This window comes from Oncorhynchus tshawytscha, linkage group LG11 (genome assembly GCF_018296145.1).
Source record: "Oncorhynchus tshawytscha isolate Ot180627B linkage group LG11, Otsh_v2.0, whole genome shotgun sequence".
NCBI classification, from domain to species: domain Eukaryota; kingdom Metazoa; phylum Chordata; class Actinopteri; order Salmoniformes; family Salmonidae; genus Oncorhynchus; species Oncorhynchus tshawytscha.
In genome coordinates this window covers 19,489,076-19,508,666 of record NC_056439.1, presented here as the reverse complement: position 1 = coordinate 19,508,666, position 19,591 = coordinate 19,489,076, and the positions used below count along the sequence as shown (strand labels likewise).

The window sequence follows — 19,591 nt, the reverse complement described above, 5'->3', positions numbered from 1 at the left end:
CGTTCTAGCATTTATTTGCATATTTCCATTAGGGAACGCCTACTCTGTGACGTACACGTGTCCAATAACTAAATACGCCCTTGTACTCGTTCTAAACAACGCAATTTTAGAAACTTTGGCAAAGGGTAAACATTTTTAAAATGCAGTTCACTATGTTACAGATTTTAGTTTTGGAAACAGAAAACTGTATGGAGATGAAATGTTTAATCAATGAGAAAATGTAAAGAATGTCGCACAAAACCCATCTAGCTCCATCTTCTCCCACTGCCGGCGACTGAGCTTCTTATATTTGGTAGTTTGTGGAAATGCCAACCGGATGCTTCACATTTATACATCTGGTGAAATGTCTGGCTCATTGTTCTATCTGTGGTATTACCTTAGATGTATCTTCTCCAAGCCAGCGTCAGCCAGGTCGTCATTGGCCCGTTTGTGTATGTCCCTCTGCTTCTCGATCTTAGCGTCGTCCGACAGCCCATCCACCTTGTGGATAAACACCTCAAAGTTGATTTCTGGGTTGACCTTGTAGGCCCTGGTTACTGTGAGGTGGAGCCGACTCAGCGCCTCCACATAGTCATCCTAGAGACAGACATTGGGGACAGGATGGACAGTTACTGTTATAACAGAGGGAAGTTGGCACTTTCTGTGAACAGCCTGTGTGTAATTAATGCATTTATAGCGCCTTATATGGTTAGTATTACACTCCTAGTAGTCGCTTGAGTCCATCCTTCCAAATCTCGTCTCGTTGACAACGTGAGCGATGTCTGGGCATCCGAGGCTACACCCTAGACATGCTTTAAACATTAATACAATTGTTGTATACAAATGCATAAATGCCTTTTGATGCATTCACAATACATAACACCAAGGACTTAGACGAGATCTGGCCCTAGCTCTTCAATAACACATAGATGGTTCAAAGACAGCCAAGTCACCAAAAGGATTCCCGATTGCTGATTGAAGCTCTCACAGCAAGACTCCTTATCAAAGAGGTGTGGAACACATCTAACAACCTAGTTTCTATTAGAGACCTAGGAGATGTTGCTTTTCTACTGTCGCTGTACACTCAAAAGTTCTCAGAACTTTTTTGAATTTAACTGAACTGAACCGAACTGAACTTTATTGATCCCAGAAGGAATCCTCCAACCGGGCATTCTTCAACCAGGATTTATGGAAAACCAGAGAATTTTCTGGAAGTTTTGGGAACTTTGAAACCCTAACATGGACACCACCGTTTCCATGTAGTCACCTGTGAGTCGATGACGAAGATGAGGGCCCCTGTTCCTCTGAAGATCATCTCGTAGTCAAAGGTGGGGTCAAAGAAGTCGATCTGTCCAGGGAAGTCCCAAATCTGGAAGCTGACGAAGGAACTGTTGGACACGTCCTCTCTGCAGATCTTATTCAAATCAAATTCAACTTTGGTTAAAGTGGATTTAAAATCACAACACACTTTTTTCAGTAAAACAATACAATGATGGAGATAGAAAACAAACAGAAGGCAATAAAAAGAGATGTATAAAATAATATAAAAAATGCAGTCTAAAAAAAAACTGTAAAATCATCACCAGGCGAAAAAGGTGGGTTTTCAAACGTGATTTAAAAGCTTCAACAGTGCCTGTGTGACAAAAGTCACTGGTGTATGCTTAACAGAATGACTTCCATAGTCTATCTGGGACGGAACACTGTCCTTTACCAGGCCAGGGATCCTCTGTCTTGTGACCGCACCGTGACAACATCTCAGCCAGTTGGGTCAATTCGATAGCACGAGTGGAGTCATTTCTACCTGGGCAGTGAGGTTACGGTGTGATCTAACTCGGTTACATCTTACCTTATTGGTGCTCTCCAGAAACAGGGTCTCGTTGGGGGACATCTTGTGGAACACCACTTTTTGGATGGAAGACTTGCCGCTACGCCTTAGACCCATGAGGAGGATCCTGGGCTTCACCTCTCCACTGAGGGGGTCACTGAAACCACCTGGGGGAGGGAGGGAGAGATGTGTTTTATGACAATGGTGTGTATTTATTAATATCGATGTTTATATTTTTGCTGTGTATGCACTGGACTGATGAATGGTTTGTGTATTTGTTTTTTAAAATTGAGCTGCCCTTCTTGGCCAGGACTCTTGTGAAAGAGGCCTTGTAACCTCAATGGTGACTTCCTGGTTACTCGCATACCAGTATTTAGCTTGGTGATGATTTTACCGCAAGCCAATTAAATACATAAGAGCAACTCATACTCAGAGAACATGTGCTCCACATACACCGACCAACCAACACCACATGAGTGTAGCTCACACTCCGACAGCACAGTTGGCATGATGTGTATCATATAGCATGGAATCTCCTCAGCCCCATAGAGCCACAGTTTATCTGACCCAAATGGCACACTACTCTCTTTCTTGTGCACTTATTTTGACCAAAGCCCTATGGGCGGTCCCTAGTCAAAAGTAGTGCTCTACATAGGGAAAAATGTGCCATTTGTAATGCGGACAGTGCCTTCTCTGGCCCTGGTACTGAGCTGACCCAATCAAATGCTTCCTCTGACCTTGATAACTCTCTACTGAGGGAAGAATGTGGTCTGCATTCTGTCACCACAGGGCTGGCCTTCCTAATGCTGTAACATTATAAGGCTGCGGCCAAATGCCACCCTATTCCCTATGGGCCCTGGTAAAAAAAAAAAAAGTGGTGCAATTTGGGATGTAAACCGAGACTGAGACTTGGCACTCATGTAATGGAATGTGGTTGAGATGGGGTAGCACCACAGTGGTAATATATTATGGATTCTGAAGAGCATTCGGGAGTTTATAGCTTCGGGAAAAGGAACTGTTCTATCGGTTATTCTTTCACTGACTGGAATGATTCATGACAAATGGCTGGCTGGCGGGTATGAAGAGAAGGCCTAGTTAGGCAATTAGCAGCGTATGCATTGAGATCACTGTTACTTTTAGAGGAAAAAAAAGGACCTCTGAACATATGAAAGTGTGCTATTGCAGAATTATTGGAAGATCATTGTAATGTAAGAGACAGTGGTGACTGGTCATTTAACAGAACACACACTGTCTGGGAGAATGATGAAATCCCCCGTTGAATTTCTCAACACTCTCTGAGACTAGAGAAAGAGAGGCTAGAGAGGCGCTGTCTATCATGTGACAGTTGAGTAATTATACAGACATAACCAACATCCCAAATGGCACCCGATGCTCTATTTAGTACACTACTTTTGACCAGGGGCCCTACGTAGTGCGTTTTATAGGGAATAGGGTGCTATTTGGGATGCAAACATTCCACACCTTATGTTGCTTATTTGATCCAAAAGTATAATTTGGATTGACTCTTCAATGCATAATTTCACTATCTGCAGGTCACACAGTCCTATACCTCTGACAGGGAGTCTGCTTGCATCAAATTAAAGATTGGAGAAGAATCCGGATATAAATCTAAAAGAACAAACTGTAGATTTGTGAGAATGTTTGAGCTACCTATTGGAATACATGCACATATTTTGGCAGTTCTTTAATGGTAATAGATTGTAATCGCTTATTAAACGTTAATAAAGGTATTATCAAATAGTTTTTTTTTTAAACAATAATGCCCCAAAAATTTAATAAGACTATGTCAATCAGATTCAGATGCACTGAATGTCAGGCAGCAAATCCGTGAATATGCAGAGGCGCAACAGGACAGGCTTCAATTTCTCTAGTCAAAACTGACCAATGATTCCTTTTTAGGTAACATGACGCATGCAAACCAACACGTTTCTCATAGGCCGACGCTCAATATGAACACAGCTCTCGCCTAGCTAGCCTCGTTGACACAGTAGATTACAGTAGCTAATTTAAATGTAGCTGCCAAACGACAACGCGTTCAGTGTGAATGCGCTTGGAGGTTATTTTACGCTGCGCTATGTATAAACATTTCACACAAATAGTGAACTTCAAAGGGTTTAGACATAATTCACCTCGTAGTCTACATAGCTGGGATACAGTAAAATGAAACATTGTGTCAATATATTCATGACCTTCCTGACGCTGAGGGAGAAAAGTTTTGCCACTACCTCCGTCTTCGCAGCTACAGTCCAGATTCCCGTCTGTGAATGTATCAAAGTCGTCGTCGTCGTCATCGTAATAACCAATCGCCAATGTTTCTTCGTCTTCGACCTCGGTGTACTTCGAAACCCCCTCGCTGCTGCTGGTCATTTTCTTAAATGTCTCTGTTGGTTAGGCTAAACCACAGACGCTGACCAACTTTTCCACAGCATTGTCACCTGATATGTGCAAACCATTATGAACTTTCACCCCCTCTTCCTCCGTGTGAATAAAGCATGGTCGCTGGCCAGCATACCAGTCCGCCTGCGAGAGAAATTGCAGAACACTGCAACAATTCCCCGCATTCAGACTTGTTGGAAAGATGCCAGCGCCGAGTCGGATCAGGGGCAAAACTTGCAATGCAAATGCAAAATGATAGTATGCACCTCGTCCCATCAATTAGCTTTTCTCTCGTGCGGATCTTGAGATGTGTACACTATATTTTTCTTAGAATGAGCTCATACAGTGCCTTAAAAAAGTATTCATACCCCTTGATTTATTCCACATTTTGTTACAGACTAAACTCAAAATGTATTAAATATGTTTTTTTTCTTACACATCTCCACACAATGCCCGTTATTATTTTCAAAATGATTTCAGTTCTGTGAAATTGGTTGTTGATCATGGCTAGACAAACATTTTCAGGTCTTGCCATAGTTGTTCAAGTATGTTTATGTCAAAACTAACTAGGCCAGTCAGGAACATTCACTGTCTTCTTGGTAAGCAACTCAAGTGTAGAGTTGGCCTTGTGTTTTAGTTTATTGTCCTGCTGAAAGTTGAATTAATCTCCCAGCATGTGGTAGAAAGCAGACTGAACCAGGTTTTCCTCATGGATTTTGCCTGTGCTTAGCTCCATTCTGTTTTATTTTCTATCCTGAAAAACTCCCCAGTCCTTAACGATTACAAGCATACCCATAGTATGATGCAGCCACCACTATGCTTGAAAATATGGAGAGTGGTACTCAGTAATGTGTTGTATTGGATTTCCCCCAAACATAACACTATGTATTCAGGACAAAAAGTGAACTGCTTTGCCTCATTTGTTGCAGTATTACTTTAGTGCCCAGTTGCAAACAGGATGCATCTTTTGGAATATGTTCTATTATGTACAGGCTTCCTTCTTTACACTCTGTCAATTAGTTTAGTATTGTGAAGTAACAGCAATGTTGATCCATCCTCCGTTTTCTCCTATCACAGTCATTCAACTCTGTAACTTTTTTAAAGTCACCATTGGCCTCATGGTAAAATCCCTGAGTGGTTTCCTTCCTCTATAAGCAACTGAGTTAGGAAGGACTCCTGTGTCTTTGTAGTGACTGGGTGTATTGATACACAGTCCACCAAGTGCAATTAATAACTTCACCATGCTCAAAAGGATATTCGAGGTCTGATTTTCTTTATTTGTACCTACCAATAGGTGCCCGACAAAGCGAGGCATTGGAAAACCTCCCTGGTCTTTGCGGTTGAGTCTATTAGAAATTCACTGCTTGACTGAGGGACCTTACAGATAATTGTATGTGCGAGGTACAGAGATGAGGCAGTCATTCAAAAATCATATTCAACATTATTATTCCACACAGAGTGAGTCCATGCAATTTACTGTATGACTTGTTAAGCACATTGTTACTCCAGAACTTATTTAGGCTAGCCAAAACAAAGGATTTGAATAATTATTGACTCAAGAAATTTCAGAATTTCATTTTAGTTTGTAAATATTTCAAAAAAGCATAATTCCACTTTGACATTATGGGGGTTTGTGTGTAGGCCAGAGACCAAAAAAATCTCAATTTAATACATTTTAAATTCAGGCTGTGACACAACAAATTGTGGGGGAAAAATCAAGGGTTGTCAATACTTTCTGAAGGTAGGCTACTGTATGCTGGCCTATGGAGTCCAATTGGAAACCTAACTACCGAACCATCAAATTATTGGATTTATAAATAAATTATCTGGGCTCACGAATGGACTAATCTCTATAATATGTACTGAACCAGTGGAGATTTTAGCATGTAAATCTTGGTGGAGCAAAAAAACTAAAAGTGGGACGCATGCCAGCAAAGCCATTACACAACACAACACTAAACAATACATGAATTGCACTATAACGGTGACAAGCGGTGCCCATAAACTGTTAGAGCCTACATAAAGCTGTCCCAACATCTCACCACTGCTACACCTGGCTATCAGCGGAGCTTTGTCTGGCTGCGAAACTGTTCATTCAGCCTCATTTACTGCCTTTTAAAAAACACATCTGATATGGCTGACTTGCTTAAACAAATGTGGTTTCTGCTGACAATTGAGATGTGCAAACTATGGCATAAGGGGATGACAAGCGGATAGCAGACAATCCGTAATTTCGATTAAGACATTAATGAGTGAGCTAGGATGGACGTAGTCAATATAACTATTTGTTTGGCACTTTTGAAATGTACAGAGACAGAATTCAGAACATGGGCAGTTCTTACAGTGTTCTACCTGTACACCAAGTCAGAACTGTAGGATAAATAAAGGGGGAAAATAAGCAGACAATGAAAGCTCTTACAATATTCGATGATTGCATTTCTCTAAAACAGGTTATAGACTACATGTGCACCACCAAGTCAGAACAGTAGGCAAAATTAAGAGGGGTAAATAGACCAAATTATTAGGGTGAGGCACATGGGCTACTAACATCTTACTACACAACATACACTTGGTATTACTTCTTAGCTACAGTTTACATATCTCCCTGGCATATTACATCATTTATGCAGCAGCATACAATACATTTTTGGACTCATCCTGTTGTGCTGTGCTCTCTTGAAAAGGAAGGTAGCGCGGTGATACTTCGTGGGCAAATTTTGTCATCAAAGTCTGTCATTCTCTGGATTTATGGTGCTTTCAAAACAACTGGGAACTCAGAAAAAAACTAGGTTGAATCATGATGATGTCATTGATCTTCAGGTTGTAGCTCTAGAAAGATGCCAGATTTACAATTCTGTGTTGGATGACCGTTCAAAACCTATTTTCCTAGTCGGAGCTCGTTTATTCCCGACTTCCCAGTTATCTTGAACTCACTGAAGTCAAGTTTTTGCACTTCCGAGTTAAGTTGTTTTGAGCGCGGCACAAATCATGCTTTATTGACAGCATGGCCAATGTTGAATGTTATCATTTTAAACTTGGAGAAGAGCTTCTTAATCCCAGTTTTGGGACAACACAGCCACTCCACTGAATAGCAGGCTAGTGATTGCTTTTAAATGCTTGCAGTTAGCCACTGATTCCTTCCAAACTATTCATTGTTGAATTTGCGATTTCCAAAGCAGCCCCACCTGACCTGAATGACGGGTTGTCACTGGGTATTTGGAGATCAAACGATTTCAGGATCATGGACAGTTCAGCACCATGGACAGTTCAGGGCACGCCTTTCACCTGCTCTTCATCGCTGATTCCAAAGCTTACAGATAAGCTTTTGATATGGCACTGTCACACATTGACCACATGACAGCGCTGTAGGTACAGATTTTAAAAACTAGAATTTAAAACAACTAGATCTTTACTGCCTCTGATCTGGCAGACTCACTAAACACATACTTCTTTGTAAATCATATCTTAGTGTTGGAGTGTGCCCCTGGCTATCCGTACATAAAAAAAATATGTGTGCAATCTGGTTTGCGTAATATAAGGAATTTGAAATGATTTATACTTTTACTTTTGATACTTAAGTATATTCTAGAAATTACATTTACTTTTGATACTCAAGTATATTTAAAACTGAGAATGGATCAACATTGTACTGACTCCACAATAATGACCTAAATGACAGAGTGAAAAGAATGCCAATACATAGTGTCCCCATGAGTGTCCCCAAACACTTTTAGACTTTTACTTTTAGGTAAAATTTACTGTGTGACTTTCACTTTTACTTGAGTCATTTTCTATTAAGGTACGGTATCTTTACTTTTACTCAAGTATGACAATTGGGTACTTTTTCCACCACTGTTGAAAGGTAAATTCCTCTCCCAGAATGAAGCAGGTTTTCATCTAGGATTTTGTCTGTGCTTAGTTAGCTCCATCCCGTTTATTTTTACACTGAAAAACTGACCAGTCTTTTCCAATGTCAAGCATACCCATACCATGATGCAGTCACCACCATGCTTGAAAAAAGGAGGCAGTTACCCAGTTATCCAGTTGTATTGGATTTGCCCAAACATTTGGCCAAAAAGTGTATTATTTTGCCTTGTAATTTTTCAGTATTACTTTAGCGCATTTGTTGCATATTTTGGAATATTTTTTATTCTGTGTATTGGCATTCTTCTTTTCACTCTGTCATTTAGGTCATTATTGCGGAGTCAGTACAATGTTGTTGATTCATCCTCAGTTTTCTTCCATCATAGCCATTGAACTCAGTAGATGTTTTAAAATCACCATTGGCCTCATTGTGACATCCCTGAGCAGTTTCCTTCCTGTTCTGCAGCTTTGTTCAGAAGGACAACTGTATCTTTGATGTGTCTGGGTGGTCTAATACATCATCCACAACATAATTACTATCTTGACCATGCTTAAATAGATATTCAATGTCTTATTTGTTATTGTTACCCATCTACCAATCCGTGCCCTTTTTATGAGGCTTTTGAAAAGCTCTGTGGTCTTTGTAGTTGAATCTGTGCTTGAAATTCAATACTTGACTGAGGGATCTTACAGATGTTGTATGTATGGAGGACAGCGGAAGGGGTAGTCATTCAAAAATCATGTGAACCCCTATTATTTCACACAGAGTGAGTCCATGTAACTTATTACGTGATTTGTTAAGCCAGATTTTGCTCCTAAACTAATTTAGGCTTGCCATAACAAAGGGGGGTAAATACTTAGGGGAGAGTGGGGTAAGTTGAGGGAAGGGTTAGTTGAGGCACCCACCCCTTGTTTTTGGGAAACCATACACACAATGAATCACGTGGGATTTTAACAAAGTCGAAATAATGTATTGTTTTATAGGTTTCATGATGTTGTATCTAAACCAAAGTAGATTGTTTTAACATTGTTTTTATACATCGGTTGGGGTCTCTATAAGCTACAATATGAGGTCTTAAACCTAGCATGTAAGTGCATCCGTGTAGCTGTGTGGGCTAATATAGTCAAGTGTTAGCCTTAGGGTAAGTTGAGCCAATGGCCATTGGGTAAGTTAAGATAGTGGTTGTCAAACCCCATACAAATGGTCATGACATTTTGTCAGCTTTATGCATAATATGCCTATTTTTGCAATGTGTCATGCATATGAACAAAATATTTGTATTGTTACCAAGCAGACGTCATCGAGCACTGTGTATACACACATAAAACAAGCAGGGGTCTAGCCCCCTTGAGATTATTGAAAGCAGCCAAGGAAGTGAGAGAAGGGACGAAGTCCATTTGAGAAGCAAGATATAACCATAAATGGACTGAATGACACTGAGGGGTACATTGACAATAAAGAAAACGAATATGTTTCTGTGTGAAAGAGAAGCTATGATAGTGGTAGAGGAACACAAGGTCTTATCTGATGACATGGAGTCAGTCTGAGCTTGCTAAAAATATAAAGAATCTTGCGGACCAGTTTCATGGACTTAGTATCCTCAAATGCAGAGAACTGGACTATGAATTGGCACATTGAAGCAACGTCCCTGTCCCGGACAACTGGTCAACAAATGGTAGGTAAGTGATATTGAACAGAGAGATCTATACCTGAAAGCAGGCATAGATTTAAGACATACAATGTACCACACCCCCATTCCATGAATTAAACTTTGACCTACCAGCACCATCACCCACTGTTATAGGACACCATCACCCACTTACCCCAAGGCAGATCAACTTACCCTGTCCCTATGCTCAATTTACCCCATACCCGAGATAAGTTGTGCTAAGACAGCACTTTTTTCAGGGACAAGCTATGTTTTCAAAACTGTTGTGTTTACATGAATTCAGATTTTTTTTCCAGGGATACACAACATCCTGAAATATATGTACAGTTGAAGTCGGAAGCTTACATACACATAGCCAAATACATGTAAACTCATAGTAAAAATTCCCTGACTTAGGATCACCGCTTTATTTTAAGAATGTGAAATGTCTATCGTAGAGAGAATTATTTATTTCAGCTTTTATTTCTTTCACCACATTCCCAGTGAGTCAGAAGTTTACGTACACTCAATTAGTATTTGGTAGCATTGTCTTTAAATTGTTTAACTTGAGTCAAACATTTCGGGTAGCCTTCCACAAGCTTCCCACATTAATTTGGGTGAGTTTTGGCCCATTCCTCCTGACAGAGCTGATGTAACTGAGTCATGTTTGTAGGCCTCCTTGCTCGCTCACGCTTTTTCAGTTCTGCCCACAAATTTTCTATAAGATTGAGGTCAGGGCTTTGTGACGACCACTCCAATACCTTGACTCTGTTGTCCTTAAGCCATTTTGCCACAACTTTGGAAGTATGCTTGGGGTCATTGTCCATTTGGAAGACTCATTTGCGACCAAGCTTTAACTTCCTGACTGATGTCTTGAGATGTTGCTTCAATATATCCACATAATTTCCCCTCCTCATGATGCCATCTATTTTGTGAAGTGCACCAGTCCCTCCTGCAGCAAAGCACCCCCACAACATGATGCTGCTACCCCCGTGCTTCACGGTTGGGATGGTGTTCTTCGGCTTGCAAGCCTCCCCCTTTTTCCTCCAAACATAACGATGGTCAATATGGCCAAACAGCTCTATTTTTGTTTCATCAGACCAGAGGACATTTCTCCAAAAAGTATGATCTTTGTCCCCATGTGCATTTGCAAACCGTAGACTGGCTTTTTTATGGCGGTTTTGGAGCTTCAACTTGTCGATATAGGACTCGTTTTACTGTGGATATAGACCCAGCATCTTCACAAGGTCCTTTGCTGTTGATCTGGGATTGATTGATTGATTCGCACCAAACTATGTTCATCTCTAGGAGACAGAATGTGTCTCCTTCCTGAGCGGTAAGACGGCTGCATGGTCCCATGGTGTTTATACTTGTGTGCTATTGTTTGTACAGATGAACGTGGTACCTTCAGGTGTTTGGAAATTGCTCCCAAGGATGAACCAGACTTGTGGAGGTCTACATTTCTTTTTCTGAGGTCTTGCCTTCTCTTGATTTTCCCATGATGTCAAGCAAAGAGGCACTGAGTTTGAAGGTAGGCCTTGAAATACATCCAGAGGTACATCTCCAATTGACTCAAATGATGTCTATTATCAGAAGCTTCTAAAGCCCTGACATAATCTTCTGGAATTTTCCAAGCTGTTTAAAGGCACAGTCAACTTAGTGTATGTAAACTTCTGACCACCTGAAATTGTGATACAGTGAATTATAAGTGAACTAATCTGTCTGTAAACAATTGTTGGAAAAATGACTTGTGTCATGCACAAAGGAGTTTTTCATTTAGTTGTCCTAACCGAGTTGCCAAAACTGTAGTTTGTGAACAAGACATTTGTGGAGTGGTTGAAAAACGAGTTTTAATGACTCCAACCTAAGTGTATGTGAACTTCCGACTTCAACTGTCGATACCTTTTGTTAGAAGGAATACTACATTTCTTTGACATAGTGATTGTGAAAGTAAAAAATATTCAACATTTAGTTTATCTTTTACATTTGTATTCATTTGTAAACATTTGAAAAATGTTCTTTCACTTTGACATAATTAAGTATTTTATGTAGATAAATGACAAAAAATGTATCTATTTAAATCCCACTTTGTAATGCAACAAAATGTAAGAAAAATTCCCGGGCGGTGAATACTTACGATACCCACTGTATAGCATGCAGCAAATCTCTGATTTTACTGAGTCCACAGTAGGGTATCTTGAGAGAGGAGGCTTGCCTCTCTAATCCTCAAATAATACATTCAAAAAATAATCTCTAAAGACACGCAAAGCGATCATGGGTGGGTTGGCCATCTGGCAGTTCTGGCAAATGCCAGATGAAACATATTTTTGTTGGGTGGACTGTTCAAAATTGACCAAAAATAAATACAAAATTTAAATCACAAAAGAAAGGGACATGGCCAGTTTCCCACTGGCCTGTTAAGATGTTTTTAAATGATTATCTTTTGTCATAAATAATTTAATTAAGCATTTGCCTCATCCGTGGGCAGCAGATGACCCCCTTCTATCAAAATCGTCCGGCCTTGTTTACTGATTGAGAAAGGGGTCAGGCAAAAATTCACCTTCAAATTCAAACACACATCAGCAAAGAGACCTGCTGAGACACATCAGTCGGCCCAGAACATGGATCATAAAAAAACAGAAAGGTGGTGCTAAAAAAAAGGCTCTTGAGACTGACGCTGCTAAACGTGTAAAATGAACCAACTTATTTTCTAAAAGTTCTGGTCTGAGAAATGATGTCGGCGCTTTGACAGATCAGATGATGCTGCAGAAGACAGTGCAGTCGAGGCAGGGAGAAAACAAAGACACACACTGACACAGATTTAACCTACTGCTACCAATTAATATTTTGTCTGTATATCATATTAAATAGTAGTTTAATTATCACTTAGGCCTAATTATGGAAGGGGGGGATTCGGAGGAACAGATATATATATTTTTTTACCTTTATTTAACTAGGCAAGTCAGTTAAGAACAAATTCTTATTTTCAATGATGGCCTAGAAACAGTGGGTTAACTGCATGTCCAGGGGGAGAAGGACAGATTTGTACCTTGTCAGCTCAGGCGTTTGAACTTGCAACCTTCCGGTTACTAGACCAATGCTCTAACCACTAGGTTACCCTGCCACCCTAGGTACCCTACTTGCAATAGCCTTAAAAGTTGTTAGATTAGCTTTTATAACACATAAGCTAATAGCCGTCAAGCTAATCAAATCAACTTTTATTGGTCACATACACATGTTTAGCAGATGTTATTGCGGGTGTAGCAAAATGCTTGTAAATCGCCATTTAAAACATGAAACACTGGATTAATCCATAATAGCTAAATAATCCTCTGTGAAAGGTCAATTCAGGGACTCTCTGTGTATTTAAATTGTTTTATCAATGTTTATTCTCTCCTGAATCTGAGTCTTCAGCCAGCGATTGGGTCTTAGTTTATGAGCTGTAGTAACAAGTGACTCTGGTGTCGGATTACATTACATAGCCAACGCCACTGGAGGCTGGAAAGTCCCGCCTATTTCCTGCCTAAGGCCTGTCACTTCTTGGCAGAAAGATACGCATAAGCTGCACTGTCAAATGAAGCAGACGCTGGAAATCTATCAGCATCCACATAAAGTACTCCTGGCATCGTTCTATGAGAAACACTGAAGGTTTTATGTTGAATTCAATAGAAGAAAACAGAGAGAGCGGGAGAGAGAGATACTTATACTCTCAAAACATTAAGGAACTGCAGTCTCTCTCTCCTTTTATTTTTCTGTTTTCTGTAACTCATCCATTAGTGAATGAATAAACACATCTATTAGACAAAGAAGAAAATCACTGAATAAATGCCTTGTTGATGACCATTGGTAGTTGTGTGTCTGTAACTTTGTCACTCATCATTATTCATGATTCATTCAGGACTATCAGGAATCATGGTAGCATCCACATGAATGTAGAAGTGTTTAGACATATTCTATTCATACATACAATAAAAGTGACTCCAAAATGACACAATACATTATTTACCATTCATTTCTATTAGGCACAAAATAATCTGAAACGCAACCAAAGCAAACAGCAAATGCATCCAACACGTTTGTAGAGTCACAAGCTTGATGTAATTATTGCATGCTAGGAATATGGGACCAAATACTAAACTTTTGACTACTTTAATACATATGCAGCAGACCACATGACAAATATGGGTAGGGTTAGGGTTGTAGAGAATCGAAGGACCGTGAATGTAATAAGAAACCTTAGGTGCTGGATTAAGGCCGGTAGCAACCACTTGAGAATGTCTGGTCAGAACAAGGATGAGGCGGATGTCCAGGTTAATGAGAGTTTAACGGAAAAAGATGTCCACCTTTACACACACACACACACACACACACACACACACACACACACACACACACACACACATCTGACCACTCATGGTTCAGATAACTGAGAATCATGTCCAGCGAGAACTGACATTGACTATGTGGTCATTTAGATGCATGCACAATTAAACATCAGACATACATGGATTCAGTCCACAGGAGGAAAAGTTCAGCAGGAGGGGAAACTGTGGAAGTGCTCATCAGGATGTGGAAGGCACGTTTCTGAACACCCAGCGAGCTGGGACATAGACCAACTGAAACTGAAGTTGCAGGAATCAAGACTGCTGATAGGCTGAACGAGATGTAGTGATAATTATTTGGCGTTACCTTGACCAAGAAGAGACTAACAAAAGTGGGGGTCCTCTGAATAGGAGACTAAGGCTGCCTGACTAGAACTAACCATAAAGGACGGCTAGAATCAGCTAACTGAAGCTGGCCATTTTAATAACCGCCCGAAAATTTGTTGTACAGATTTGAAATCAACAACAAAGGGCAGCAAGGGCAGACAGTCACTGAGAGGAATGACGTGAATACTTGTGGTCATCCAGAGAGGCAGAAATGTAGACCAGATGGGCGACTGGTACAAAAGAAGGCCTGTCTTTTGGTGAACCTGGCCACCCCATCACAAAGGTTCTTGTGGTCAACAGACCAGGGCGACTGAAACTGGATGTCAATCTGCCAGGGCAGATTGTGAAGGAGTTCTGGAATGGGATGCTCCCGCTGCCCAGGAACAGGCAACATGAGTACCTCAATGGTGAGGGCTTGTAAGATGTCCCAGGGGAGGAGCAGGAGTCCTGTCCACCCCTGTTCAGCCAGAAACTGTGAAGCCACTAGGGAATCAGGAAACTCAGGGCTAAGATACTCTTGACCTCCTGGCGCTATAGACATAAGACCTAATAGGGCAAAAGGTGAAGTGTCTCCTACGAAAGGACACTGAACACCTCGGTCAGGAGGGTCCCCCATGGGGACGTCAGGAGGGTTCCCCACAGGGTCTCCCAAGGCTGAAACTAGCAGGAAACAGTTTGGAGGGGCTAGCAAGAACCCCAGGGCTGAGACCGGCAGGTTCCACCAGGCAGGGACTGACAGGGCCTGGACAGCAGATATTGAACAAGCCACTGCAGCAGAGACTGGAGGGGGCTCCCAGGGAGGAGCAGGGAGACGTCTTTGGAGAGCAAGTAGGCTGTATGTTGAAGGTAGGAGTAGACAGATCCCACCAGAGAGGTCTGAGTGGCAGGGCTGGTCATGGCACCTTCAGCAACTACAGACAGGGCTCCCGCATTATGGACCAATTGACATCCAGAGGTGTCAGCTGGAGTAGGTGTAGGGTTCTCCCTCAGGATGAACTCTGGTATCTCCTCCGTCCCTGAAGAAGGCTGTAGATCTTCCTGCTCGCGAATAGGCAGGGAGGTAAGGATAAATCTTGGGTTCAGAACAGGGGTCGTGGAGATGGCACAACTGTAGGAACCAGTTGAGACTCCGTGACAGGAGCTGGTTGAAGCACAGCTGTGGGAGTAGCTGTGGGAGTAGCGAGCTGAAGCTCCATGGCAGGAGCCGGTGTAGTAGGCCCCACTACTAACTTGAGCTCCATTGTTGGAACCGGCTGGATCTGCACGGCTGGGGTCAGCTGGAACACAGTGGTAGGGTGCTCCACCACGGTGAACTCTGGTAGATCCTTTTGGCCCTGGTGAAAGCTGTAGCACCACTGTGAGGGACTCCACAGCATGGGTCAGATCCAAGACCGGGGCTAATGTTGACGCTGATGCAGAATGACGCTGTGTCTCAAGCATTTAGGGCTCCTGAGTGGCGCAGCAGTCTAAGGCACTGCATCTCAGTGTAAGAGGCCGTCATTGTAAATAAGAATTTGTTCTTAACTGACTTGCCTAGTTAAATAAAGGTTCAATTAAAAAATAAAAATAAATCTTTCAACATCTGGCATTAATGAGCTGGATGACGATCTCTGAGATGATGTCATCAACTTCTTTGTCAGCTTGGTGGCACAGGTCCTTGCACTCCCCCTCTAAGACGCCTTTCAGTTGTAAGAGGAGAGAACTATTGACTGGCTGAGACGCTCAGGTGACAACTGGCAGTGTCCATCAAGTAAGTACTGCGACGGTGGTCACATGGACTGTAGGAACCTTCCATCTTCTAGACTGCTTCAATGAGCACATCAATCTCGTCACACTGGCTGTGTAAACGGAGTGAGAGCTTTCCGGTTGTCACTGGCGATCCATGCTCAGGTCGACGCTGATCCCGGTGATCTTTGGTTGAGGTCAGATGCTGATCTTGGCGATCTCTGGTCCAGGTTCGACGCTGATCTTGGCGATCTCTGGTCGAGGTTAGCCTTGGTGAATTAGTAACTAATAAAAAGGCTGAGGCTTTGTCCTTTATTCTGCTGATCACTCTGGGTGGTGACTTGGACCGGTGATGAGTTGTTGAAGGGGAAGACGGCCACTTTGACTGCTCAAGAAAACCCTCTAGCTGCTCTCCCTCGTAGGAGTGGTGTGTGGATGTGTGTGGTAGTCTGTGCCTTGACTTCGCCCAATTTTCGAGATATTGTGGCAGGTGAGCTGGTCGACGCGGATGGACCACATCTTGTGGAGAATCGTCTCTGTTAACTGTCATTCTTGGGCTTCAGCAGATATCTGGATCCAGCTCGAAAGGACCATGAAAAATAATGGTTGCTACTGGCAGACTGTCATCTTTAATTTCAGAGTATTCTCATCCATATCATGTGAATCGTTTACAAATTACAGCACGTTTTGTACAAATGTACTTAAACAGTATGAAAAACAGGGGTAGGATTAAGGTTGTAGAGAATCGAAGGACCATGAATGTAATAAGAAACCTTATATGCTGGCTAAAGCACTTTAACCTCATAGTCATTGTATAATTTCAAATGCAAAGTGCTGGAGTACAGAGCCAAAACAACAACAAACATGTCACTGTCCCAATAATTACAGAGGCTGTAAATACCTGTGTGAATAACTAGCTCACTAACACTTACAAATGTGGGAGTAATGATTAATAAATGGTGAACAAATGGTTTGTAAATGCGTTATAAATGGTTTATTATGGTTTTGGGCTCAGTACTGTCAGTGTGGTCCCCTGGTCTTCTTGTTACAGTGATGCTAGGCTTAGCAGCACAGACAGCTCAGCTGCTACTGCAGCAGTCAAGTGCAGTGGAGGTAGGAAAGAGAGAGAGAGAGACACATGTACTACCAGTTGGTATTAATATTTTAGCTCTATATTATGTATGTAATAGTAATTAACCCTTAGGATTGGGGGGCACATGTATGAAAGTCAGGCACTTTTATAAAGGTAAAGTGAGCCAATGGTCATCTATTATGTATTATGTATTCAGTCATTTTGTTCTTGATCTTCTAAATGTGTTTATTCATTCAGGCAGTGTGGTCCGCTGGTCTTCTGGTAACAGTGCTGTGGGAAAGGATGCTAGGCTTAGCAGAGACAGCTCACAGGTGGGTGCAGTGGAGGTAGGAAGAAAACAGAGACACAAATGTACTGCCAGTTCCTTAATATGTTGACACTATATGTACTGCCAGACAGACAGACAGACAGACAGACAGTGACAACAGAGGAGCACAAGGAGTAGCAAACACAGACAGAGTGACAACAGAGGAGATCACGCGCGGTGATGTGGCTGGTGTGCTTAAAATGCCAGGGCTGGATTTTTGTCCCAGTCTACCCTTGAGAGCGATGATACATCACTCTCTGCCTAGATAGCTGCAGAGAATGTGATGTCTCTGACAATAATGATGACAGGCGAGTGTACCGCCCGGTCTGTGTTAATCTGTCATGGCACTCCACATATACAAGCGTGTGATTAAACTAAATCCATTGTGAAACAGCATCGGTTGGGGTGTAGTAAGTGGTGGGGTTGGAAGGGGTATAGTAGAGCTACAGCTGAGAGGGTGAGAACTATACTGGCTTGACAGTGTGATAGCCCCCTCTCTCTGTCTCTCTCTCCTATTATCTCTCCTCTCTCTCCCATTTATATCTCTCCCCTCTCTCTCTTTCTTTCTCTCTCTCTCGCTCTCTGTCTCTCTCTCTCTCCCTCTCTGTCTCTCTCGCTCTCTGTCTCTCTCTCTCACTCTCTCTCTCTGTCTCTGTTTCTCTCTCTCTGTCTCTCTCTCTCCTATTATCTCTCCTCTCTCTCCCATTTATGTCTATCCCCTCTCTCTCTCTGTCTCTCTCTCTCTTATTATCTCTCCTCTCTCTCCCATTCTCTCGCTCTTCTCTCTCTCTTTCGCTCTCTTTCTCTCAGGAAGCGTGCAGCTGATGCTCCAGAGCAGCAGCTGGGTTAAACTCTAGTACCCACTGACGCCGAGGGGTCCAGGGACACAGTGAGTAAACTGATTTTCTTCTCACAAATCATGTTGTATATGTTTGTTCATTCTTTGTATTTATTTATCCTTTATTTATAGCGGTTGTCTCATTTAGGAGTGTTTTCAAATGACATATTTACTTGTGGAGCTGGATGAGAAGTGGACAGGACGATTGCACCGCACTGAGTTGACCAATTAAGCCGAGTATACTTAAGTAGTATTTCTCTACCATTACTCCACCTCTATTTGTAATCACATGCAAAGAAAAGAGTATTACTAAGGCCAAACATACTTCAATACTGCAAATTCTTATGTAAAATTTCACAGCTTTGTTAATTATGGAACACTCAAATGTGTTTTTCTGATGTAACCTATTCAATTTGGCACATTTGTGTAGATACTGATAGCAATCCCTTAGCAAATCTGTATTCGTCTCTAGTGTTCACTGAGCTGAGTGTCAAGGTCTTCCCCTCCTCATCCAGACACTACTCCTGGGACTGCTTGGCTGGCGTGGTAAGACACCAGGTGTGTTAGGAGAGTGGATGACCTCAGTGTGTGTGTGTGTGTGGGGGGTGGGTGTGTGTGTGGGGGGGGGAGGGGGGTTGTGTCATCTCTCCCTATATGATCTTAATGCTGCATTAACATATTTTCAAAAGCTCAGTGAAGTCTTCACTAATCTTTTGTGTAAGACTCTTCTAAATTGCTTAGTGGAGACAGTGATAGCAAGTGCTTACCCAGGCTAATAGCTGTGCACGCGTTCAATGAAAGCAGCTTTTCTCCCAGTCATTTGCTTTAAACCTATTTATTTGAATCTGCCATCATAACCAATCACTCCAGAGTTGATAGGGGTTACCATTGTGATAGGAAGCTTTATACTGTATATTAGGGGCGAAAGGTATCCTCGAGGTTAGAGCGCTGGGCCAGTTACCAAAAGATTGCTGATTGGAATACCAGATCCGAAAATGTACAAAATTTTGTTGCTGTGCCCTTGAGCAAGGAGGTTAACCCTAATTGCGCCAGCCATGCTGTACAATGATGACCGCACTGCCTGCCCGAGTCTCAGGGGGAGTATGGATAGGCAAGAAATATATTTCCATTACACACTTGTGTGTAACAGGACAAATATAAGCACCCCCAAACGATTGTATTTGTACAGCTAACCTAGAGAGCTA

General features: G+C 42.0%; 1 protein-coding gene across 1 annotated transcript in view; it reads right to left on the bottom strand.

The window, feature by feature from the left end:
- Positions 1-4,345, bottom strand: part of rragd (ras-related GTP binding D) — a 35,356-nt gene extending 31,011 nt beyond the window's left edge. Inside the window, exons 1-4 of the mRNA XM_024437001.2 lie at positions 4,051-4,345; positions 1,826-1,971; positions 1,247-1,393; positions 377-576 (exon numbers count right to left, since the gene is read on the bottom strand). Of these exons, the coding sequence (XP_024292769.1) occupies positions 377-576; positions 1,247-1,393; positions 1,826-1,971; positions 4,051-4,192 (635 nt within the window). The 5' untranslated portion in view covers positions 4,193-4,345. The remainder of the gene's footprint in view (positions 1-376; positions 577-1,246; positions 1,394-1,825; positions 1,972-4,050) is intronic.
- Between the last annotated feature and the right edge of the window lie 15,246 nt (positions 4,346-19,591).